The 26641-nt window shown below is 42.2% G+C and overlaps 1 protein-coding gene across 8 annotated transcripts in view; it reads right to left on the bottom strand.

Moving 5' to 3' along the window:
* Positions 1-2128: 2128 nt before the first annotated feature.
* The window catches only part of LOC134875843 (nuclear factor 1 B-type-like), a 64684-nt gene continuing 40171 nt past the window's right edge, over positions 2129-26641 (bottom strand). For 3 of the 8 annotated variants that reach the window (XM_063900523.1, XM_063900521.1, XM_063900526.1), the window contains 8 exons: positions 24281-24401; positions 23091-23212; positions 19876-20010; positions 19349-19533; positions 17116-17251; positions 16308-16390; positions 11406-11494; positions 2129-8050 (listed from right to left, as the gene is read on the bottom strand). In XM_063900523.1, the coding sequence (XP_063756593.1) occupies positions 7918-8050; positions 11406-11494; positions 16308-16390; positions 17116-17251; positions 19349-19533; positions 19876-20010; positions 23091-23212; positions 24281-24401 (1004 nt within the window). In that variant the 3' untranslated portion in view covers positions 2129-7917. The remainder of the gene's footprint in view (positions 8051-11405; positions 11495-16307; positions 16391-17115; positions 17252-19348; positions 19534-19875; positions 20011-23090; positions 23213-24280; positions 24402-26641) is intronic. The other 5 variants (XM_063900524.1, XM_063900522.1, XM_063900527.1 and 2 more) reach the window with 3 other exon arrangements.

The raw sequence follows: 26641 nt of genomic DNA, 5'->3' as shown, positions 1-26641 counted from the left end.
ATTTACTTTTGCCTCTTTCAATGTCCTCAATTCCATTAGAGAGGCTTACTTGATCAGAGCTTCATGTACTTGACACAGTGACCCAGATGGATGTTACCTTGGGTGACCCTGCAAGGTACCAGCAGACTGCTGAGGTCCAAACACGTCTGCTGCCCATTCCTCAGGGATTGGGGTATTACAGTAGATTAGCTGGAGTAATTCCACGATGGAGCACGGGTATGTTGGGTCATGGGATCGCTCCAGGACGTGAAAACTAATGTTTGCTTTTAGGGAGAACTGTCATAGACACACTTCTGAGAATCACCCAAATCCAATTAGTTTAATACTTAAAGTCACATGGTCATAATTCCTCCAGTTTGGCATTGTCCTTATTCCACCCCTGCAGCAATTACTTACCTTGTTTTGCTCTCTCAGCCTTGCTTTCCTGAGCGAGACCATCCTAAACGACGCGCCAGTTATCTTGCACTCTAATACAGATAGTCCGTTCGTCTCAGCTCTTAAAGGCACCGTACATATTGAGTGAATCTAAAAGGTCAAAATGAAGGCCTTACACAGCGTTATTAATCTTTCTCTAAACGTTTCTGTTGACTCAAAATATAATCGTCGTATAGCTCAGTTGATGAAAGGGACGGCCCATGTACTTGGGCTTAGATCCCAAGCAGAGGACCCAGTTTTGAATCCGGCCCGGGACTAGGTGCCATGAGTCAACCCCTTTTATCGCTGTCACTGAAATGAAGTATTTCAAATAATAATACCTTTGAGGGAAACCCTTTAACCCCCTGTAAATGTTCGTAGCCAGGCCTTATTTTGGGAAATAGCTGCTTTTTTCCCCTTAAGTCACCGAATGAGTTGCACAGGTGGCAGCTCTGTGACTTTCAGATGGAATTGAGTGTCACAGTATTTCCCCCCTCCTACGGATTGCACACAAATAAACATAAATTAGATCAGATGATGCTTTAGCCTGATATAGTAAAATAAATCACATTATGCCTTAGGCTACGTGCCCACGACAACGCTCTGAAGCAAAAACGCAGATGTCCGTTTTTCCCCTCCACAATTTATCTGCGTTTATCTGCGTTCTCACGAGCGTTTTGGGGGTGGATATCTGTCTATCCATGGGAACAGGGAAAACGTATAAAACTCATAATACTCGCAGTTTGCCGATGAAGTAAGCACGCCCCGGACGTAGGTGGCAGTAGCAACAATACCAAATGCCTGTTTTGTGGCTACTTCCTCCGCGTCAGTTAGAAGAAAATGGCGAAGCGCGGCGGCAATAACAGTACGCCTAGTTCAAACTTTGTTTGGACAGATGAGGAGGTCCAGTTGTCGTGTCTCCTCCTCCGGTGCGTCAATAATGTCCAATATCCGTTGGTATCGTCTCCTATGGTCTAAATGACTCTCGGTAAAGAGTCTCGCCATTTGTTGGCCTGCATGCATACCATTCAACGCGGCTACTGCTACACGTTCATCCATGTTTATCAAAGGGCAGGCTCAAATTTGGCGCTAGAACGTCACTTCCAGATGCCTGTGCAAAAAAAAAACCTGTGCAAAAAACGCACTTCTGCGTTTTGAACTGTTCCTACGGCGACGAGAGACTGGAACGTTTTCAAGATCTCCACTTTGAGGGGCGTTTGCGTTTTCTCCGTTTTCAACTCCTAAAAACGCCGTCGCCGTGTGCACGATAGGCACATCTGTCGAAATGTTCTACGTTTATCTGTCGTTACCGTTGTCGTGGGCACGGGGCCTAAGTCACATGGCACTGTGGAGACGATTCTTCTACAGCTTCCTAAGAGTGCTGCATCAAATATCAGAACCACCTTTGTGATGCAACTATTTGACCTCTTTATTCTATGTTAAAACAAGGGAAGAATAAATCTGGGAAAAATATAAATATACCCCTTCCCCTGCTGTGACCCTTTCCCCATTCTAATCATTTTCATACTGTCCCTAAATAACAAAGAACAGTTCAATATACAACTGGCTTGAAAACACAGATGTATTGTGTACCTGTTAATCAAACCGACAGATATAAACCTCAAACAGGATATTTAATATTTAGGACTCAAATTGCAATCATAGAAAATCAAATATAATAAAACAAATGCAAGAAAGAGCCATCACATGAAAGTCATTTTTGTAGCATAGCTCATTTTATTGTTTAAACAGTTTTGCATAGGAAATATATCCACTTCCAGTAATTGACTGCAGTAAAAACAGCTGCTAGCAGTATAGGCTGGATATAACAGTAACAATCACAAAAAGTTGAGCCTTTATTTACACTGATTTTAATCTTGTGGCAATTTTAGCCCCTGCACCAAATGTAACCAGCTTGAAGGCATTGCCTAATGCTCGGCGTTTCTAAAATCAATAAAAGAAGGGATATCAAGGCCTTCGCTATACAGTTCACAATGGACACCTGTGGCTCCTAAACTGTCAATGAAAAGATAAAAAACAAAAAAGGTTTCCAAAAAGTCCTCTAAAACGTACATTCAGATACATACATAGACCTTTGCACACACTTGCAGTGTAACTACGATCACTACTGGAGACTGTTTACATATCGTTTTGTTGGTGTTGTTGTTGTTGTTCGTTATATATAATTCCACCATGAATCACGTGGTAAAAAATGTGTGCGCAGAGGGACGTAAAAGTGCCACAAGACCCAAAAATAAATCAGCCCTGCAGAGAAAAACTGGTGACGAGAAAAGACATTATTTTATCTTTTCTATTGAAGCACTGACCCCACCTCCCCCTCCCCGAAAACAAAAGAAAAAAGAAGAATGAACATTTCCTCTCAGATTTTGAACAAGCTTGATGTGGGCATTGTGACACAATTAATAAACCACAACAAAAAAACATCAGGAGAAATAAAGAGCATATTTCTAGATGAGTTTGCCACATTCTGTACTGTGAGGGTGTTTTTCATGTCACATATGAAAGTAAGTCTATCACATTTTACAATTATATACAATAGACACTTGGACAGCTTGAACAGGCACTGCATCGCTATCTTTTTTGTCTTCTTTTGGTGAATGTTACATCCTGTAAAAATGCTGGTTTTTATGTTTGATCACAACCTGATGCCAAGTGACTAGCAGCTAGCCAATGTATGGAAGGTGTGTATTGCTCGTGTAGGATGAAAATGAAGTTTGCTCTGCATGCATACGCCCTCTCAGTCCCTGCGGAGTGTGTGACATTCAGTTAAAAGAAAAGTATACATATTGCGTGAGTGCTACAGGTCCTCTTTGCATAAAGATGTCCTGTTTCTAATACTTTCAGAAATAATGTTATCAAATCTGCCTTGGATATGGCTCTTTCTGAATGGGTGGTACGCTCATAACAAGTTTCAAGAGCTTTTTGACAGGCTACATCCACACTCTGCGTAGCGATAGAAATACGTGACCATGCCCAAATACATTAGCTTTTAACAGCTGGAAGGTACAGTACCCTATTCTGAAGCACCCGCAGTACAATGTGATGTTGGTTTGTAGTCTTAATGAAGTGTTTTTACATCACATCAGGCATAAACAGCATGTGGAATGTGCAAAATGAGTGACGCCTAGATGTAGTTACTGATTATAAAAGAGATATTAAAGAGTGTTGTCTGCCTACAAACAAACTAGACAGCTCAACATGGGCCTGCCGAATCTGATCTGAGTCCAAATGTAGCACCAATCGTCCCGCAACATTCCTCTGAGAAAAAAACAACAACTATCTGATAGATTCATCGAGGACGTTTGTCACTGCAGATTTTACCCTGCTTCTCGCTCAACTTCAGGTGCAATCTGGGGCCTTTTTCTACTGGTTCAGTGAAGCCACCTCCCAGCTGCTACAAGAAACACAGTCACACCAAGATCTTGTTGGACAAGAATTCACACCCATTTGCAAAAAAAATGAGATAAATCACATCACACTCGCTATGGCCACACTAATCAAAGAACAACAATTCAAATATCCATGAAGTGTTTCCCAAATGTAAATATCTAAGCACTAACCAAGATCAGAAATAATAATATTAATAAGAAAAAGCCTTCATTGTTGTCTTTTTTTATATTTATGGATCTGTATAGAATATTTCCCCCCGTTTTTTACTTTACATACAGGAATACAACACTTTAGATTCTACTAATCTGGAAAACCTGGAGAGTTCTAACTCAAATCCAGCCTCCAAAACAAATACCAAATTAAATTTTGTTCCTAAAATGGAATTGACACATTTTCCCCCAGAATTGAAGATTTACAAATAAGGGCTTAAAGAGGAGAACTCTCGAGAAAGTTTACAGTGTACAAACTCCTGTCCTATGGCAGGCTTTTTTTTTTTTCAATAGAAAGACCCTCATCTTCTCTCATTGTGTAGTGTCAGAGGCACTCTATCACAAATCCAGCTCTCTCACACACACACACACACACACACACACACACACACACACACACACACACACACACACACACACACACACACACACACACACACACACACACACACACACACTCAAGCTGCCAAAGCAGAGTTCAACCCCACAGACTACTGCTATCGACGCAATCAGGATATTTACCTTTATGTACAGTCTCCTATTCAAATAAACACCAACAGCACAGTGACCCTGACACATTTCATCACACACACTCACACACACACACACCCACCCACCCACTCATAAACACAACTGGGGACAATGCACGTCAGTGGGGTCTCCAATGGCCAAAGGCTGCAAAGCACTTATAGTTTTTCTTCTAAATTAAAAGAATAAAACAACAACAAAAAAAAGACAGAACAGTGCACGTAGAACGGGGCGACTTTTAAAACATTTTCTGCATAAGAAATCTGGGTGAAGACGGAGAGATTGAGCTTGACTTGAGGATTATTTTTAAAAACGATTTCTGCTTCTTAGCCCTCTGCTTACGACTGCCGGAGAGCCCCGGCCGGTCTGAGGGGAACGTTTCTTTCACGATTGTTAGGAAAGAGTGCAAAAGGTGTCATAGCAGCATCGAAACGCTGCTCTCTTTTTTTTTTACGAGCTGAAAATGGTAAGATTATGATTGATATAAATAATGCCCTGTATTACGCCTGAGAGTTTAGTTTAAGACTAGGTTTCAAAACACTGTACGGGGGAGTAGAAGATTGCCTATGTGCTGGATAAGTGCTATTCTTTTCTTCTAGTGGATTCTATTTAAGCTTCTACGGGGCCACATGACATGAAATCAGAAAACACCATGCTTCTGTGCTTCCAATATTTACTTCTACTGGGCTCACTGCTGGGGAAGTATCTCAGGAATTCACATATGTGCATATCGTATATACATTTATACAAATCTACTACTTATAAAATACTTTCTAAAGGCTTGCTCGAGCCCGCCTGGAACTGATTTAGACAGGTCTCACTAGCAATAGTCGGTGTGTGATTGTTGCGCAGGTCACAGGCCACTTCACTGATGTGTTTAAGGCATCTACTTGGGAATTGCATTCAGGTGACGTCTAAAAGAGTACGGCGTAGTACTCGATACAAGCGTGCAACAGTATCCGTCGTCAGTTGCAGCTTTAAGGGATCTGTGAGAGGATGGGGTTCGACGCAAAATGATTTCTTAAAATGATTGTCATACTCAAGTCAAGCCGTCTCTCCTGTGAAAAATGAGCTCCTTCAAGGTCACATGCTAGCACCCCAGGTGGAAAGTTAAAAGTAAGAGTCACAGTAGACCAATCAGTGACTTTGCAGCCGTATAAAGACCAAGGGTGCACTTTTTTTTTAAAGTACTTCTAGAAAAATACCGCCCTTCCCTCTAAAACTCCCAAATTCAAAATACACTGAACACGTTTCACCGTCGTTCGGTAGGCCTAAATGCTAAAGAAAGAAAAAAAAGACCTTTGTCATACACTGCATAGAAAGCAGTCCCCACTTTGGTCAATAAAAAAGGAAAAACACCCACAACAACAACATCATCAACAACAACAACAACGACAAACAACGATATCAACAAAATAAATGCATTACAATATTGTCTATCTCCAAACTAGCCTCTAATAATTGACGCATCTATAAGCACTACCTACATAGGCAAAACTTGGTATTGCATAATTTTCATAATTCTGAATTCCACCCTCCACAATAGTAATTGGAAGATGAACAAAATGAGCATCGAAAAATAAGGAAAACAAAAAAATGACAGGTTATTAGAAAAACCACCAAAATACTGAGAAAAAAAAATGCTGGTTGATTACAAACTTTAAAACGGCAACTATACACAGCCTTGATATGCAATGTAACTGTGAGATAGAGTAGTACATGAAGTTAAAAATCAACAATTTCATTCAGAGTACAAAACAATTCTTATCATAAAAATGTTAATTTTTTCTATAATGATAAATGCAGCAAAAACAAGTGTAGTGATGTCTCTATATTCAAAGGCAAGGCACGTAATGTGGACTATATGTCATCGTGCAAATTAAGAGTATTGGAGAGATTTTTCCTTGTATAAATATGTCTGGACTGGAGAGGCAATGGCTGTGAACATGCCGTGCACAATTCTAGATTTCAGGGATTTGCCACCACCTGGATTCATCTTTCAGTTTTAAACCTCTTCCGCTGCGGAGTTAACCTTGCACAAACTGTAGCTTTACACATAAGCCTGCTGTACATTTGCATGAATTGTACATTTCCATGGATTAACACTTTGCATTCCATATATTTTTTGTAAACATAAGCTTTAGAAGCTGATGGCCAAATGCATACGCTCTTGATCTTATCGTGAACATTTAAAAAACAATGAAATGCCATTTTCACACACTTTGTGTGTCTCATTACTTATGTTCAGTTATTTTTTCCCCAAAATAAATAAAAGGTAATTCCCATATCGATGGGGAGGGCTCAAAAACGAGCTGTTTTTGCTCAGCGCTGCACCGGTAGCTCAGTGCTTGCCTTCGACTGCCTTTCACGCTCGATGTTTTTCTGAGACGGATATGTGAGTGAAATCAAATTCAAATGTTTTCTTAAACATTTTACCCATAAAACCATTTAATATTTATCCCCTTTCCTTTAGAGTCTTAGGGCTGACAGACTGATAGCTTCCCTTCAAAAAATTCAATTGCACTTGCCTCTATCGCGATTTTCATATTGTCCGTCTTTAAGTCCTTTTGTAAAGGAGTTGCAAATTCTTTAATGAGGGGTCCAATCTCAAGCCAAACATTTAGTGTTTTTTTAAAACCGCATCAAGAGTTCTTAACTCTTACCGTAAGTATTCTCGTTAATTCTTAAAGTAAGTAGCAGTAAAGAATAAACAAAGTCAACACATTTTTCTGAACAGAGAGTCGTATCACAGTAAACTGAAATCAAACGGAAGAAGAAGAAACTCTGAATTCACAATTTTTTGTTCCTATGGTGTACACAGTGAATCGTTTGACGCGGGGAAGCCTCTTTTCAAGAGGTCTGATCGGAGAGCTTAGAGTCTCAGAGCCATCCACCAGGCAGGGGTTGTCGATGCGCAGACCTCTTCACTTGTATGTGTGTGTAAATCAAGATTTTACTTCCTCCCCCAGCATGGAAAAATAGTAGAAATTACCGCTAAGAGACTAGAGTGTCATGCAATAAAACATTAAGGCATCTATACATCACAGTATTTGAATGGATTGGGAAGTTCTGCCAACACAACGACTGACTGGTGGGTGGAGGTTGGGGGGGGGGGGGGGGGACATGATAGACCTGAAGCTTTTCTTTCCTCCGAAACAACCCTTTCACTTCACGGCCAATGTCCTTTAAAGGGGGAGTGGGTGGGGGCATGAAAGGGGAGAGATTGGGAGTTAGGGGACGATTGTGCAGCTCGTGCTGCTTTGCTGGTTTCATCCATGGCTGCGGACACCTGTAGTGCTGGCTGTGCACCACCAACACCCCCGGCCAAGCATCCACCCTGGGGGGGCCTCTGTGTTCAGTTCCCTGTCTCAGCGGGGACCAGCGGCTCACCAATGATGTTTATGCTGTAGTTCTGGTGGACATTTGTTGGCAGAATCGGAGTCCCGTTCGACACTTGGAATGGAACTAAGCTCGCCCAGGTACCAGGACTGTGGAGAGAGAGGGGGGGAGGGGGGTGGGGAGAGAAAACACAGAGAGACGGAGAGATTAGTCACATGCCAGTAGCTTGTTTCTGCAGCAAAATCAGATTCTTTCTTTCAATTATCCTGAACACTGCTCCGCTAACGACTGGCATCACCGCTCTGCTGACAGTCATCAGGGTTCAAGGTCTGCTTTTTGTTTCGTTCAGACACGGAGGGGGGGGGTAAACAAAAAGAGAAATGGTCGCACTCGCTCATTAATCTAAACTGAGGTGATTCCACTTGATTCCCAGCATCATGTGAGCGAGCCGTGACGCAGGCTCTCCTCTCTGCATTGATGGCAGTATAGAATGAGGGGGAGTGTGTGATGGTGGAGGAGGGGGGTTGTGGGTAAAAAGTGTGGGAGGGGGTTTCTACACAAAGCTGTCCCATCCCTATTCATCTCACGCTAATGGCAAAACAACACAGCGATTGTTCCTGGGGAGCAACGGTGCTAACTGAAAACGCGAGCAGGAACAAACAGCATGTTGTTCCCGTGGGGTGCTGTGCTACGTAGATGTCAGATAATTAGCCCCCCCCCCCAGACCACCACCAACCCCTTCTCCCCTACAGGCCCCCAGTGTGCACTCATCTAACACCCTCCCACCTCTCACATCATCACCGCTAACTCTGAAAATACCTGCATCGCACATTTGCTACCCGATTAACCAGGAACTTTGAGCCGAAAGGCGGCTCGACGGGAGGTGAAACGTGGACGGATAGAGACCTATGAAGAAGAGCAGGGAAGGGAGGATGATGGAGAGTGTTGAAAAAGTAGACAAGAGGAAATGTTTGGGGAGATGACGACAAGGAGAGGAGTTGTTTGAAAAGGAGCAGATAAAGAAAAAATGTGTTCGCAGGAGTAGAAGAGCGGTGTCATTCTTCATGGAGCATCATCATCAGACAACTGTCATAAGAAGATTAACCGGGCTGCATTTTTATCTATTCACTATTCACCGCTTTTTACTTGAAAAGCGGCAATTCATTTCACCTCTGTGCCTTCAGACTCTTAAATAAAGGTCAAAAGAAAACAAGAGAGAAGATGTATTCAAATAAACATCTCTGAGGTATCAAAGTGTGCAAAGAGTTAACAACAACCTCAAGGCTAATCCTCTCTAAAGTTTTTTTTCCTCCTCCTGTCCAGTCCGTCCTCATGCTATCCTCTCTCTCCTCCCTCCCTCCCTCCCTCCTTCTCCCTTTCACCATGCCAGAAATCATCGGACAGGAAAGGGAGGATTAAGTTTTTCCTACCTTGCTGAACAAAGAGCGCACAGAGTGCCCACGGGCTGCAGCCTTCTCTTTTCCCCGTTCACTTTCTTTCTTTCTCCTCCCTCCCTCCCTCCCTCCCATCTCTCTGTGTTTCTCTGTCCTTACGAGACTCCTCTCAGGTAATGGCTTACATTAAATGGGGACCACACAGCTACAAAAGCAGACTCACGGGCCTTTGTGCGCACTAAACCACCAGATCGGTTTTAATCTTGTTAAAATCGATGGCTGTCAGTCCGAATCTGCATCCCATAAACTAAAGCTGCACTGGTCTGGACTTTTATGTAAAGATTTCCTCTCTACTATCGGGTTGAATCACAAAGTGGGTGGCTGAAATCCTCCCTCCACTACTGATTGAGACTTAACTTAGGATTTTACTTAACTTTAAATAGAAACTGTCGTAAAATACTAACTTCTTAAAGCATTTTCATTCGGTATGATGCAATCAAACACATTTAAAATGCAGTCTTTTGGTGCTAGATTTAAAAAAACTTTGGTAATTCCAGTTTGTCAAGCATTTCCCTTTTTCTTTTTTTGACTATATACACTATACTTTACTACTATATTTTTCCATATATTATTTTATTTCTGCAATCTGACCGCCATTGATGCATTTCCTTAGGTAACCTTCAAGATGGCCTCCCTGTGCCCTGTCCAAGCTCTCAAACCTCACTAATTCTACTCCCTGCGAGCACAGCCCGGGCATACAGCGTGCTTCGTTTAAGGATTAGCTCCCTAAATTAGATTATCTAATGGCATCTTAATGGATTGCTGACCCATTTCCTGCACAATGGCAACATGCGGGTCTGGCAGCGTTTTAATTTGGGGGATAGAACAGAAGAGGCATCGCTGCGTTTAAAGGGCAGGAGAGATAAAAGAGAAATCCCACTGATTCCATCTATATGTTGGAATGGTTTTACATTAATAAGGGGAAAACAACTAGAATAGAATTACCATGGCATCTTTGTAACAGAATTATCTAAATTCAGTTGGGTCTGCTCATTACTGTACTCTCACACGGAGAGAAGAGGAGGAGTTAGCTGCTGTGTGAGTCCTGCTGCAGGGGACATTTTCTCTGCTACCTCACCGGCCTATTAGGAGGCCTGTTGAAGGGGGCTCTGCTTGTGTAAAAGAGTTTGTAACTCCAGTGGGCCCACATGATCTGCACACACACACACACACACACACACACACACACACACACACACACACACACACACACACACACACACACACACACACACACACACACACACACACACACACACACACACACACACACACACACACACACACACACACACACACACACACACACACACACACACACACACACAATCTACACTCGTATGGAAAAGGGGGAAAGACGTAACAGGAAAAGGCTCAGCTCGCTTGCTCCGCCACAGTGAAATGGTTCAGGTTTTTCCTCCAGAGAGGGAGAGATACAGTGTGGAGGCATGGGGGGGGAGAGGAAGGGGGCGGGGGTTAGAGGAGACTTTCTGTAGCTTTAGGTTAACGAGGGCAAAGCATGACTTCAGCATAAAGTCAAACAAAGCAAAGCTTGTTAAATGTGGAAAGTAAAACATCCTCACTTGGCTGAAAGCTGACCTTGAATGACTTATTTTATTCTACCTGGTTGGACTTCATTTGTTCTAATTAGTTTCATCAAATGTGTGTGTTATGAAATGAGAACATTTTGTTTTCGTTGGATGTCCAATAGAGAAGCTAAGCCTGGATCAGATTTGGAATAAATAAAGTTCGACAAATTCACACAAAAACTGTCCAAATCATAAAAAGAAAGATCTATTTTAAGGATAACATTCAGGAGAGAGACAAAACAATCCTTAAACAGCGTTGGCGTCACAAACCAAATCTGATGCCTTCTTAAAATCATAGCAAACACTAACAGCCACAAATAAAAAAAATGTGATTTATATGTGAATTAATGGGACATATTGTATAAATCAAATGAATTATATTGAGTTATTCATTGCAGTTTGTGTGTGTTTGTGTGGTGCAAGAGAGACAGAGAGACTGCATGAAAGAATGAAAAGGTTACCTTTGCCAAGTAATCCCCAAAGTGTCGTCAGTGGCACTGGGGCCATAATGCCTGCCGTTTTGAGTCACGCTCCAGTCACACTTCCTCAGCTGTCAATTGAAACCTAGCAGTCAGTTCACTGAGCCAAGACAACTTCCACTTCAGATAACACTACAACTTAACACAGATGCATGCAGAAGAGCCTAGAAGCAGCAGAAATACACTCCAAGATGAGTCCTAGCTGTTACTGGCAATGGAACATGTGCTGGGGAAAATGACAGTCAAATCAAAAGCTATGGATAAAACAGACAGAAAGAAAAAGCATGCAATCACAGTTAGTGGTGACAGCTAACCTGGAAATAAAAGTTAGTTAGTGACAGGGTCATAGAGGGATTTCATCTGTGGGTGGAGGGTGTTTTTTTTTAGCCAATGAAGCCATGCAATCCTCAGGATGCATGCAGGCTGTCGATAATCACTGCTTCACTGTAAGTGCACTTTCAGATTCAGGAAGGACTGCGCATGCCCTCAAGCATGCAGACTTTTTTTTTCATTAGCTAAACTGTTTTTATTGATTAGGGGTCAACATTACAATGGAGTTAAACAGCACACTCACTCACATGTTCACACACAAACACACACACACACAAACACACACACACATGCGCGCCCGCACTACCACCCTCATCCCCTGCTTTAAAGACATGCCAACCTTACATACAGATTACAAATTACTGCAACAAAAAAGCCACACACAAACTGTGTCTCCTTTGCATGCATTATGCGAGCGCACGTGTCGGCAATCCAGCTGAGAGCTATCTCTGCCAATACCCGGCTAACCTTGCCCTGTGGTCAACACATTCATTTAGTAATGCATCGGGATGAAACTGCACTGTTAGCACTCTGCGAGCAGCGGCAGACGTTCGGCAGAGGCTCTTAAGAGAGATTTAATCAGAGACGCAGACGCTGAATATTCAGAGCCATTTGCAGCGGTCAAGAAGCACCTGGATGAACACATCAGGAGGAGATGATGGTCTCCTACTTACACCACACTTAAATACACTGATGTGTTTTTGTTGTCTGCATGGATTTCTTATGGATATGATGCGAAGCAGTGGCAAGAAACTGATGATTTTAGGGGTGAATCTGAACAGCCTTTCAAGGATGTAATAAATAGGGCTAGATCTAACCCTTTCTTTTAATTAAAAATCAATCTACATTGATTGATGGTCTTTAACATGAGATTGATAATGATAATATAAGTCCAAGTTTTTGTTGTTGGCCCTGATTTTGTTCTGGAAGTAGTAATAAATAGGCCATTTCAGGGGTGAATGTTGAAAGCATCTTAAGAATTTTATAGCTTTGGCTGAATGATTGTTTTCTTTATAGATAATCTGCAAATTATTTTCCACATTAAATGTGTCTACAAAATATCAGAAAATAGTAAAAAATGTCCCTTCCAGTTTTTCAAAATCCAAGGTCATGTCTGTGTGTGATGTTTTCTCAGTCTAAAACTCAACAATACTCCTTTCAATGGGATATAAACAGAAAAGAGAAGGAGATATTCAGATTTGAGAGACTAAAAACTGCATTTGACGACATTTTTGGATGAAAAATGCCTTTAACAGTTAAGTGATTATCAAAATACTTCCATTAACCCCTTTACAGGATCAATAGCCGCTTATTTAAACTGAATGAAAAACAATGCATGTTGTTGTGTGTTGTCTCTGTATTCAGGGAGCGTTGGAAACTAAACCCCCGCGCTCTGCAGCCTGACAAAAGCTTGGAGAGAATGTGCGGCTGGGCCAGACGCTCGGTGCCACCGCTCCTCGAGGGGCTCGCCATCTGTCCGCTGGCACCGGCACATCACAGTGGCACGGCCAGCGAGGGAAACGGGGGAAGGAGCCGGGGAACGTTAGCAAACAGATGCGGGCAGATTGTGGATTAGGATCCTTCCTTAGATAATACCAAATGACATCTGATCACGGACCTTTCCCTGCGGAATGCTCAACGCTGGCATTCCCTTGAGGGGTTAACCAAGGCGAGAGATGAATGGAGGGTTTCACACATTCACTGCCTGGGAACCATGGAGCAGGTGTGGGAGCGTGTGGTGGTGTTGTTTTGTTTTGTTTTTTAATTTTTGAAGCCTACTGTGGTTGTGTGTGTGTGTGTGTGTGTGTGTGTGTGTGTGTGTGTGTGTGTGTGTGTGTGTGTGTGTGTGTGACACCCCATGTGTGTGTGACAGAGTGTGTTTCCAGGGACTTCTGTTTTAGAGGTGCCACATTTAAAAATAGGCACTGCTCTTAAATGGGTTTTAAACTTTACAACCAAGTATTAGATGACTATTAAGATTAATTTATAGTAATGAAATAATATGATTACTATTCATTGTAGGGCTGTAACCCTGCTTTTATTATTTATTGATCTGCTTATTTCTTTCTAGATTAATGGTTTGGTATACTAAATGTCCAAAAACAATAAAAAATATATAAATCTGTCCAAATAAATATATGGTTTTGTCAGTTAAAATCCCCAAAAATAAACACTTTTTTAATGATATAAATCAGAGAAGCATACTTATACGAGAGGCATTTTTTACAAGATTACCGAAATAGTTATATCTGAATTATGACTGTCTGAGTGTCTACTTATGGATACATTGTAGTATACTCATTGCAGATTAACTTTAGTGGCAATTTGAGCAAGGATCATGGGATATTTATTGTTTATTATTGTATTAAAACAATGTGTGTTCCAAAAAACCATCAGAAGTAGATGCAGTCCAAGTCGTGGCAGCTATAATTCATACAGACGGACAGATTGCTTTAAAACTTTAACACTTCATATGTGCGTGACCCTTCCTTAGCGACAAACGGCTGCAGCTAAACAACTCAAAGTGTGGGTAAAGCCTCACGGATCCAACACAGTAAACTCCCGTCACCAGCCGAGCCCAGTGACAGAGTGCTGGGTGCGACTGTTTAATCCTGAGGGACTTGGCTCGGTGTCGGCCCGCTCCGCTCTGCAGGGCCAGATCTCAGGCCGTTAAATCACACCACAGAAAACAACAACAACTGTGACAAGCAGGAGCATGATGAATCAATGAGAGGACTGTTTAGAGTTCCTTAAGCCGAGCAGATCATTTATTCATCTGGATATAGCATGTTATTACTCTCTCTCATTTTGAGCCACCCTCTTTCACAAAGTGCAGAGATATCTGAGTCCGTCTCTACGTACATTGTGTGCCGTATCTTGCAGAAGGGTACTTCTAACTCTTGTCGGCTAGCCGTCTGATCTTGCATCCTGCAGCTCGGCTCACACTGTTTCTGTTTTGTGTATCACTTTGTGCCTCGCTTCAAAAAGTAGAAGGGCTACAAGACAAACGACACAACATCAGCCGAGTGAATCCTGTCTCTGCTCCTCCTCCTCTTCCCCAGCAAAATAAAAGCATCCCATGACTGCTGACAGACATCCACTGATATTTTTGATGCCTTCTCTGATTTTAAGAAAAACTGGGGAGCAGGAAGGCAGAAAGAGAAACATAAAGACAGTGAGGAGTGAAGAAACAGAGGCCGGCTTTGTCATTTTGACTAAACATGAAGAAAAAAAGGCGAGCTGAGGAGAAACCCAGAGATCATTATGTAGCCGCGTGCAGATGCATTCAATTAGTTGTGGTTGGAAAAGCCTTGGCCTGAGACCAGCGCTTTCAATAAGACGGGGTGGGGGAGAGCACTTTCTCCCGTCCGACAACACCGCAACACTTCTAACCCTCGCAGACGCAGACACACACACACACACACACACACACACACACACACGGGGTGACCACATCTGCCCTAAGGCCACTGCTGGGGCAACCACAAGACGCCAACTCTAAATATTCAGCTGTGTACAGTAAACGACTGTGTGCATTACATGTGTGTGTGTGTGTGTGTGTGTGTGTGTGTGTTTCTAAAGAAATGTGTGAAGGAAATAGAGCTATGCAAATCACTCTCCCAAAGACACCCACATGTCTCATCCATCTTCTGAGCGGTGGCTGCACAATGACAGTGGATTTCCTGACTTTTAAAAAAATAATTTAAGGACATTTTTAATTTTTAATCCTACACTGCAGGATTTAAACTCCAACACACACTCTATACCAAACATTAATGAGACAAATGTGGTTGCTTTTAGATGTGTGGCTCTGAAGTGCATATTTCAACACATAGTGTGATATTAAATTGATATAAACTACTCATATTAAGCTAACAGATACACTGAGGTTATTGAATTAGTGGTCGTTTAAGGCTCCTTCAAAAATAAAACTAATACTGAAATAAATCTAGCAATGAAAATATTGTAATTATTACTTTCTATGACAACCATGTCTTTAAAGCATTAAAAAACATACTAATAATCTGTTTACTCATAAATATAAAAATGATCATGCATTATAAAACGGGTATAATGTATGAAAGCTATGGGAAAAATAATACAATATGACAATATAAAAAGATCTAAAGAGCAGCAGTTGTGAATTACTAAATACAATGTCTCATAATAATTGGTTATTACTATTGAAATAAGGCATTATGGGTATTTATGAGTGTGTTTATCTGTAATTATGGTGTTTCAAGTAGATTTGAAGTACTTTTCTAATGCTATATAGTGTTTAGAAGTTAGATTGTTGCTACAACATGCTTTCAATCCTCTTTTGAAAAACTTGTTTTATTTCTGTATCCTAGTGGTGAATTCTGTTCCCAACCTCAGCCTATGAGAGCTTTGATCTAACGAGATAGATGAATGCTTCCAGAAAATCACATTCAGAGTGCGACAGGCTTTTGCAGGGGGGCAACACGTCTGATGTGGGGGGAGATGGGGAAAGATAATGAGAGGATAAGAGGAGCAGGTGAGTGCTGAAAAGGGGGTGGGGGTGGGGGGTCTCACCTGTTGCTGGTGGAGGAAGGCGGGGTCTCTGGGGCTCAGGCCGACAAAACGGTTAGCCGTCGGGGTGCCAGGGGCTGAGTAGCCTGGGTAACATGCCATGACAAAAAACACAAATACACGCCGGCATTACAATTGGCATTTCAGGAATTCCTCCACAGTGACTTAGTGCCAGTCATCTGTCAAGACTACAAACACACAGCGGTACCCAGTGCAGGTGGAGATGTACTGGGTGTACATTTGGGAAATCCTTTAGTAATTTTGTCAACAAGCAAGGGATGATCTTTCACAAGTATATTTAGCTATTATTTAAATGTGTCTTCATAGGTGCGTTTTACACTGTGTATTCATTTAAGAATATCACGACTAATAAAAGAGCAACTTAACACCAGCTGAAGAATATGGATCTGTAGTCACCTACCATTGTATAACTTTAAAAGTACAATTTAGACACTTTTAGGGTACCACATTGACAGTTTTACTACTGTACATTGCAAACAAATTGAATAGAATTGCTTTATACCCACTGCAATGAATGTATATTTGTTATATTTGACCAGTTTTTCATATTTGCTTTGATTGTCTTTATTTAAATGTATCGTTGTTGTGCGACGCCTAAAAGACAATTCCATTTAAAATGCTAAATTTAGTAGATGAACAGCAGATAAGGCATTTTTAAGGACTGAATTTGAACTCAAGCATGTTCCTAACCATCGTAATGGATAAAACAAAATCCTAATTTCCATGTGTTGTACGAACCCTGTGCGTAGATGTAGACAGGTATTTAGTAGGGACGGGGGTTGGTACTCACCTTCTGTCGATGTGGTGATGGGCTTGGTGTCCGGCATGGAGAGGGAGACGGGTCTCACGGCACCATGGTGCGGGGAGGGAGCCAGGACCGGGGTGAAGTGTCCCGGGACTTTCCCCACCTGACCGCTGCTGTTAGGCTGCAGGGGGGGGGGGGACAAAACACATTTCAGCAAAAACCCAGATTTGTTTTCTTTCAGACTCAAGAGAGGTTAATACCAAACATGTGTGGAAGGGTCGATGCACCTCTGGAGATTATCAGCTTTTGTTTTGTTTGGTATACAAATATCAATATCAGCTAGAAATTGAAGTAGCTTAACCAGGAAACATTAATGAAAGAAAAAACACAGACATCATGCTTTAATAAAGGTGCTTTCCAAGCAATAAGTGCATTTTTTTTGTCTGCCGCTAAAACAGGGACAGGCACGCTGACTGTGACTCATGTTTACAAGCTTGTGTTGGCTTGTAAATGTGCAGTAGGGCAGATCTCAATAAACGAAAACAAGAATGCAACAAAACTACAGTTTTCCAAAACAGTTAGAGCTAAACAAACTTTTCCTTTTTTCTGTAGGGGGGGGTTTAACTCCTCTGAACTGCTGTGTTCGCTCTCAAATCAACAACAAAAGGTGCTTCTACACTTAATGCTCCGTCTGAAGAAAGGATTTTTTACTTCTGGTCGTTGCGCTGTCACAGATATTACTAAAACTTCAGGGGGCGTGAGCAACAATAGATCCTCAGTCACTGACGATGGATTTCCTACATGATTTCAAACAATGATTTTAATGGCGCTCATAAATAGAATTTAGGAGGAGTCGGGCATGAAAAGAGAGCGCGAGCTGCCGAACTACAATGCCGTGAATGTGCAAGTATATATATAGAGTGAAAGGGAAAGAAAGGAAGCTAGTGGGAGCTACTCTTTCAGGCGGCTGGAGACTGTCTGGGGCGTTCATTTCAGGGCCGCCCTGGGTTCAAAACTCAAACAGGCCTTTCTGCAGGAGAATTGTGTCCACAGGGTTCCTTTGGATGTGAATAGAATGTTTAATTAGAGTGTAATATAATCTGCGTTAAAGCAAGCATAAAAACATCCTGGCACTCATCCATGGGATTATAAACGCTGTGTTATTTGCTGAGCCTCCCCCCTCCCTCCCTCCCTCCTACCCCAACTGGTCTTCCCTACTGAAACCCACCTCACTATCCCCCCCTCCCCCTCCGCCTCCCCTCCAGCACCCCAGCAGAGGGCCAGTTAATTCTGCACAAGAGCCGGGCCCCGGCAACGGCAAATATTTACAACCTTTATCATTCCCCGCGGTTTTTCTCTCGAGTAACAGCCCACCCCCCACCCCCCCCAGCCCTGTAACCCGCTCCCTGCTCTGGAGATGGAGCCGTCTACGAGGCCTTTGTTTACAGTGAGAACAGCGGGGATATAAAACTCACATAAATATCACACGGCTCTCTCATCTACAGAGACGCCTGCTCTCTCTCCAGCACACAGCGACCAGTGTTTGTGAGAGAATTTATAAAAGGCCCTAAGCTATTTGATTTACTATAATGTCCAGATACAGATTTGTATGTCACGTGAGAACGCAATAGTTTGGTTGACTTTTTTTTATGGAGACATCGAGCGTACTGTAACATTTTTCCTGAGCGTTCTATCAGGCAGAATATATATAAATGCTCCTCTGTCACATGAAGTGCTTTGCAAAGGTCACTTTGGGGTTGCCTGCAAAATGAAAAGTGGTTTAATTTAACTATGATTTAATTTACTCTGAATTATTCTAATTAGTTATGATGGGTATTGTAATTATAGGTTTCTGACCAATATTATTTCCCCACATGCAGCCAAGCGCTCAATAAATGGACAAATATGATCAAATTGTGGTCAGCTTAAGGGATTAAAATGTTTAATTTGGGGTTTATAAATTATTTTGTTATGCTGCCCTGAGACAAAACAGTTTTTTTAAACACCTCAGTCTAATGACATAATGAATGAACAGGAGCACGTTTCAGATAAAACACAAACAAGAATAACAGGAAGATGTGTCTGTACTTGCAATGAGGCAGTAATGAAATAATGACACATGCAGGCTGAAATTTCTCTCGGGTCAGATGGGAACCGAGCCCAACGAGATAACAAAGGACGACTCGAGGCCAGGAAACGCTTGCCAAAGACTTCTGGACTACACACTTGCTTAACATACAACAACAACAAAAAAAGAAAAGAAAGGAAAACGGCTGACCTGGCTGCTCTGCGGGCTGGACGGGTCGTATGACGGCACGTAGCTCTTCAGGGGATCGGCGGGGTTGAGGTGGGGCGGGTAGCGGATGGTGGTGTGCGAGAAGTAGGGCGATGGCGCCGGGGGCAGGATCGCCGAGGCCGAGAACTGCAGGGGCGAGTGTGGAGGGGGGCTCCTCGTCGATATAACTGCAAGAGAGGAAGTTTGTGAGATGGAGCTAAGACAAAGCATTGATCTGAGAGGGTCAATGAACATGGATTATATCCACAGCGCTTGAGGAATAAAGTCAAATAGAGGTCCAGATTCAGCCTGTGGGTAAACTGAAAAAACTGTAATTAAATGTATTATGTCAAGAGACTTCACATAACTGTATTAGGTTGGTTGAAACCATTAATATTCAGTTTAAATATTAGGTTCAACTTAATATCATTGCTTTCAACTAACCTAAGACAGTTCTGTGAAATGTGTTTACATAATACATTTAATTAAAGTCAACATTTTCAGTTTTTTCAGAGTCAGCAGGAACTCACCACTGTGTCCTACACCTGTAAGGCCGGGGTGATGAGGCTGAGGGAAAGTGCTGAGTCGTGGCGAGGAGTCCTGCGGGGAGGTGGGGCTGAACAGCGGCTTCTCTGGCTTCTTCATGGTGGGAGAGGACATGTCTGCTGGTGGGAAACACACACACACAAGGACACACACACACATGAATGCACGCTCAAGGTCGGAAAATCTGAACATGGCTTATTTATTATTCAAATTCAAGGTGTTTGATCATTTCGGGAGCATGTTTGCAAAGGACAAGATGAGAGAAACTTCTGTGTTGTGTCCCACATTTAAAAATATAAAATTACTTTTGTGGTGCACAGACAACCTTTTTTGTGTGTTGCTGGTAATTAATCACAAAATGTCCCTCTACTTATACTTATATTTCTCAAGAGTGAAAGGAGTTACGTGTCAAAAAGTGAATATATGTTAGGTTAAGTATAACCATTGTATTTTTTCAAATGACAAACTCTACAAAATCAGTCATTATCTCGAGAATCCTTCACCGGACATCCCCAAGAAATACGAGTCCTGTGGAAACTGGGCTTTTGTCACGTCTGAGCAGACAATTAAATCCAGAGATCTGATGCTCAGTAAAGCAGCCGGTTGCTCAAATAGGATTTAGACATTTCAAGACCCTAACGTAATCTCGTACAGAACATTACACTGAAACATCTGCTCGCCTCGGCCTTACACGGTTCCCGACAAGCTTCTGAGATTCCCCATGAATAATCCCGAATTCATGATATTTGTTTAGCTCTATAGACTGAAAGCATGCGCAAAAACTCTTTAAATGTTGCTTATTATTGCTGCTCCTCACTTTCATGAGCAATATGCTGCTGTCACAGATGTGCGGTTTTCAATTTTCCGTGGTGAGACACGGCGTCTGAGGAGAACGTGATAACAAATAGATGCTGCTTTTTCTACGAAACATTCATCAAGAGCTTTTCTGCTCTGTCACAGATTCCTGAGGTGTATAGCTTTCAAATCATCCATCTTTTTCCTCCCCAAAAGAAGTAAAATAAACCCTATTTCTGGGGCATTGTGTTCACCGCGCTCACTCCTCCTGAAAACGGGGAAGGAACCACCCGAGTGACGGGAAGAGTCGCTCATCTCCCGACAAAGGTGGCAGGAATTCAGGGGGAGTTCCCACTCTGAGGTTGGAAGAGGATACAGGCTTAAGTGCTTTCATTTTTGTGTCAGAGGGATAAATACCTCCCAAAGATTGATATGCTTAAGGTTTCCGTGTATAAAAAGGAACTATTTTCTGCGGTGGAAGTATTCAGCTTTTTTCCTGTGTTGTGCTAATTAAATCCTTCCGGGACTCCTCTGCCTCAGGAAATTAAATCGGACGATTAATAACCACAAATTAAACACTTTAAATAAAAAGTGTTTAACTTTTCGACGATTCCTTCCATCTTAAATAGGTGTACCTAAAAATCCACAACAGAAACTATTCCCTCCTGCTGAACGATCACCATGCGAGAGAAGTGACCACTTGGCGCTTGCAGGAGGCCTCATATGGGTTTAATATTCTCATTTATTCTCTCCTGACATAATAATGGCTGTCTTTGGAGAGTTTCCTACCCACTGGTTTCCCTTTCTCGTCGCCCCAGAGCATCTAAGTTTACGCAAAGCGATACACACAGGCCTTGTGCTGCATTTTCACGTACCCACAATGGGCTGTGGTTCCAACCCAGCGATATGTGAATCAGCTGGCATTTTCCTCTCTCAGCCTTCCTACTTGGATCCGACAGAAATGTGGTGGGACATTTTATTTCCCTTTGTCTAATTCTTACATTGGCGAAATTGAGTGTGGTTAGCAGAGAGTGGAGAGAAGTCAGCAGAGAGTGGGAATGATCCGGAAACACGGGACAGTGAGGCCTTAATTAAAAGGGTGACGGGCTCTGCTCCGCACCAGGAGACGACGTAATGAGACATACGAGCCGTCCCGGGAGGATTTCTCTCTCATATGCAGGACGGCTTGGTTTCTCTGCATCTCTACCTTTTTCAAATCCAGTAAGCCCCATGTGTGAGCTCATTAGATGAGCTTTATTTTGTAATTCCCTTATTACTAGTCCTTACAGTTGGCGTCAAAACTTCCCTGAAGGGGGAATTTCTCTCAAGTTCAGCCAAGATGTGTATCATGACTTCCTGATGAGACGTCACCTGACATGTTAGCCCTGAAGAGCTCTTCATCGGGGTTATGAGCAGGGATCTCTCTATAAAAGTGCATGGTGTTTAAGGTTTTTTTTCAAAGAAAATACTTTTACTTAAGCAAAAGTAGCAATATTAAAGTACAAAAAGTGAAAGTGATTTTTTTACTAGGTAGTCCATTTCAGAATTATGTATATTAATGACTGGGTTATGATTATTAATGCATTTATGTGTCTATAACTGGGAGAGTTTAAGCACATAACATAATATACGGCTGGTTGATATTTTAACTCATAATTACATGTTAATGTTTATTAATATACTATAGCTATAAATCTGAAAGTTAAAAGTAAATAAAGCTGTGAAATACGTGGAGGTAAAATTAAATAATGCTATCTAAGTAAAATGTTTACTTGAGTATTTATATTTTCACTCATGATTTCACTACTGTATTCTGCCACTGTATGATAGTAAAACTTGTTCTGTAAAGTGAATCAGTACTAAAAATAACCAGAGTTACTCTCAGACACCGTGTTGCATTTCAGCTGGAACAGTGTGTTCTCGGGACGGACCGTGAGTGTTGTGGGATCCAATGTTTCCTTTGTGTGAGCGACAGGTGCGACAGAATACAGATTTATATTCTGACAGCGGTTCAAATGGGTTTAAACATTTATACGAGTGCTGATGCCTGGGGCTATCTCTGTCATGGTATGTATTTTAAGAGAGTTGAGCGAGTTCATGGGCACACAAACCAGATGCAGTTCATCCGCAGAGGAAGGGGTGGCGGCATTGATGTACAGTAGCTCATGACAAGGCTGCCTGCTAAAGAGAGTTCAGCTGCCGTTAAAAGACAAAGCGCGTCGTTTGCTTTGATCAAATCCATTTGCATGTGTTGATGGTGAAGCAGATAATGCGTTCCTATCCCTCATTAATATCTGTCAACATGCTGCTGTGCACAAGCGCTCTGAGTGTTTGTGTTACTGTATGAATGTGATTCAGCCTGTCAAATCTCCCTTTAGTAAATAAATGAGCTCAAAAAGTTCACCTCCGTCTCTATCGTGCCAGTTGGCCCGACTGCTGGCTGGCGAGCTGGGTGACGAGTAGAAGTCGGGTCCCGTCGGGCTCGTGTCCATGTTCTCATCCATGTTCACCGTTTTGGGCCTTTTGCTGTGGGAGGAGGAAGAGTAGATATTTGAGCATTGACCGTCCTTTTTTGGTATCAAGACTTTCAAGATGGCGTCTAAAATACATCATACATTATAACAGAAACAAACCATGACTGATGAAAGTGCTGCTTATTGTCTTTGTACCTAAGGGAATACTCATCTATGTGTCTAAATATAAAACTTTGTGCAATATATATATATACAAAAGAATATACTGCTACTTTTTTTACCATGGTGTTCTTATCTGCTATTTGTTTTTACTTTATGTTTTTCATTATTAATAACGTCTGCGTACTTTGTTGTTTTTTAAATATGTAAGTCTATTCTCTCTTACTTTTGCTGTTGTAATAATTGCTGGACAAATAAAGTAATGGGGGGACATTCTTCATCTGATTTGTTGATACCACACGCTGGAAATAACTGGATCTGGGGGACATTTTTATACCCGAGAAATGTTACCAGATTGAGGGATTTTCAGCCCAGCTTTAGGATGGATTATGTCAGTAATGACGAGCTTTTGGTTGACAAAATGTTAGCTTTGTCATCGTTTGAACATTTTTCTTATATTCACTCACTGACTGGAGAGGAGTTGATATGTTGAGTGTGTCCAAAGACGTGTTGGTCGTAGAATAAAATGGTAATTAGTCAAGCATTTATAAAGCTACACCAGTCTTTGTGACCCTTCAATGCACTTTTACATAAACAAATAAACATTATCCCATTCATATACATTCATTAATAGTCAGAGGCTACAATTCAAGGGGGCATCTGTTTAGGGTAGTACATAATAGGAGAAATTTGAAGATAGCTTTAAAAGAAATGCTGGCATTAGACTGCAGGAAATAGGAATAAAACAATCGACCATCAGATTAGTGGACGACCGTGTAACCCCTGAGCCACAGCTGCCCAACAGAATACTTTACTGCTTGTGTATAATGAGTGATATGGAATAAAATGATAAGGAAAATAAATCAGAAACAGATTTGCATTCCCCAACAAAGTGTAATAAACACTTTCACTGTTTTCCCCCTAACTTCCAAAAAGCTTTGCTGCTTTGACTTGCACTGACCTGCCGGGCGGGGAGGACAGGGAGCGGTGCAGCCCCACACTGGAGTTCAGGTCGTGGTAGTAGGGCTGGCTGGGCATGTCAGTCATAGAGAAGTTCACTGCAGCGCCGTGGATGATGGGCACTGCAGAGGACGGAGGAGACAAAGAGGGACAGTTAGTCTGTAATTACTGCGGAGAAGGACTTCGGTGTCAGCAGTGTTGTCTTTACTTTGCATCTAGAGACGCACAATTAATTGCACAGTGGCTTGACTGACTGTTATTGACGCGCTGTGTTTAGAGGCGATGTATCAAATTAAGTTCTCCCGATTCACATTTAACTGTCTGACCATCACGAGCGTTTCTGCTGAGCTCTCTGATTAACAAGTCACCGTGTCCCCGAGCAGGAGGGACATTTCACGACAAAGTTAGCTTCTGTCATTGCGCCTTCAAGGCCTGTTTTTCACACCAATCAGATTGACAGATTGTTGATTTAATACATGATCTGTGAGTGTCTCCACAAAGAATCATTTATAATGTTGTGTTTAGTAGAAATATGATAATATGTTTCTCAGAATTAGGTCCTTTAGCATTACAAAATAAATACACGTAAAAAAAATGAAGAGTCAAGTCTTATTTATAGAAGACACACTGATCAACATTTTATAAAAGGCCATTTGCTACTTATTAACATAATTTCTGAAGCATCAACCGTACCAAAAGTGGTAAGATTAATCACCTGGTTATAAGCTATTAGATTCATTACAAACTTATGTCATAACATTTTTAGCATTTAAAAAAAAGTTTAAACTCTTTCACTCTAGTCTAGTTTCTTAAATTGGAATATTTGCACTTTCTTTACACCTCTATGTCAGTAAATTGAATATGTTTGTGAGCAAAACAAGACATTGAAGGACGTTTTCTTGGGTTTTGGGAAACACTGATTCACATTTATCACAATTTTCCGACATTTTTAAAGACAAAACAAGTAACTGATTAGTCTAGAAAATAATGAAATGTTCATAAGGTGCAGCCCTAATCCAAGGTTGCATGAGCTAGCTGTGAAAATCAAATCATCGGTATTTTATTATCCTCTTTTTGCTCCGATCTGAAACTCAGCGGTTTCCCTGCGGAGTGATTTACAGTGGTGAAAGTGTTGTTTTTCTCACTGCGGTCAAGGTGAGGGATATTGTTTCAAAGGAGGCTGGGCCCGTGTTTACAGAACAAAAGGAGTTCACCACCCATCCCCTCTCCCTGTGTGTCTGTGTGGCCTGCAGCTTGAGCGCTTGCGTGGTTTGGAGTCGATGAGAGGATGGAGTGTGTGGCGCCGTCTGTTGTGGTCTGAGGTTCACCACTGGCACGATCCCTCCGCCAGCCTCCGCCCTGGCAGCCCACTGCGGCCCTGGCAAAGGCCCCCACCCGCTGCCACCACACTGAGCTGTCTGTGGAGGAATTCATCCGGCCAGCGCTGAACACACCATCATTGTTTTTTTATTCGCGGCGGAGGAGAGGATACCCCCGAACATCTCTGTGTGTGCAGGCTTCTCGCTTTTTGGCTCGGCGTTTGGCACTTGGCTGGCCTGCTTTGGTTTTCTAGCAGCAAATGATGGTGCAAATAATCTGCCACACAATGCTTCATCACTACTGTCTCCACACATTCACATCAACAGATTAATTTGCCTGCGCTTGTCCACACTGACTAAATATCGTGCACTGGAGGCTCCTGTTGCATTAATGAATGTCCTCGTCGAAATGCTGGACTGCGAGTCAGCCTTGAACCGCGGAGTGCCTTTGATGGACTTCAAAGAACGTCTCGGAGCTCGGAGAGTCCGGAGAGGAGCACGCTGACGGACGAGCGGCTGGTTAGATATCTTCCCAGGGAGTGACCGGCTGAGTGAGTGACAATTCCTGTGTGTCCGTCGACCTTTTTAAAATTCCAGCTCCACTTCAGTCGGCTTCAGTGAAAACAGGGGCTTTGGTCACATGAGAGCAGACACGGCAGCGCGGCGGCCATCTGGTCAGGGGGCGAATTAAACACTAAACAAAAACAGGGGCTTTAAAGGGTATTCAGTCTCTGAGCATGGAAAAGGAGCAGGTTCCGCCTTTCAGAGCATGATGTATGAGCGCGTTAGCACGACCTGGTCCACTCTGCAGCAGCAGAGACACTTTGATATGGCAGGTAGACACAAACCAAGGTCAGCCTTAGATACCGAGTGTTGTTCCACAGCCATAAACACGTGAATCGCCAATTGACTACAATGAGGATTTCACATGAAAATACCCTGTGTACAGGTAATATGTAGTCTTTATTTTATTTATTGGATGTTTGAGGGTAATTGACAGGATAGTTGAGGATTTGGATGATTTTGTTCTTCACTTCAAATAT

This window comes from Eleginops maclovinus, chromosome 14 (assembly GCF_036324505.1).
Source record: "Eleginops maclovinus isolate JMC-PN-2008 ecotype Puerto Natales chromosome 14, JC_Emac_rtc_rv5, whole genome shotgun sequence".
Lineage (NCBI taxonomy): Eukaryota > Metazoa > Chordata > Actinopteri > Perciformes > Eleginopidae > Eleginops > Eleginops maclovinus.
Note: the sequence above shows the minus strand (reverse complement) of the source record. Positions and strands in the feature narration are given on the sequence as shown.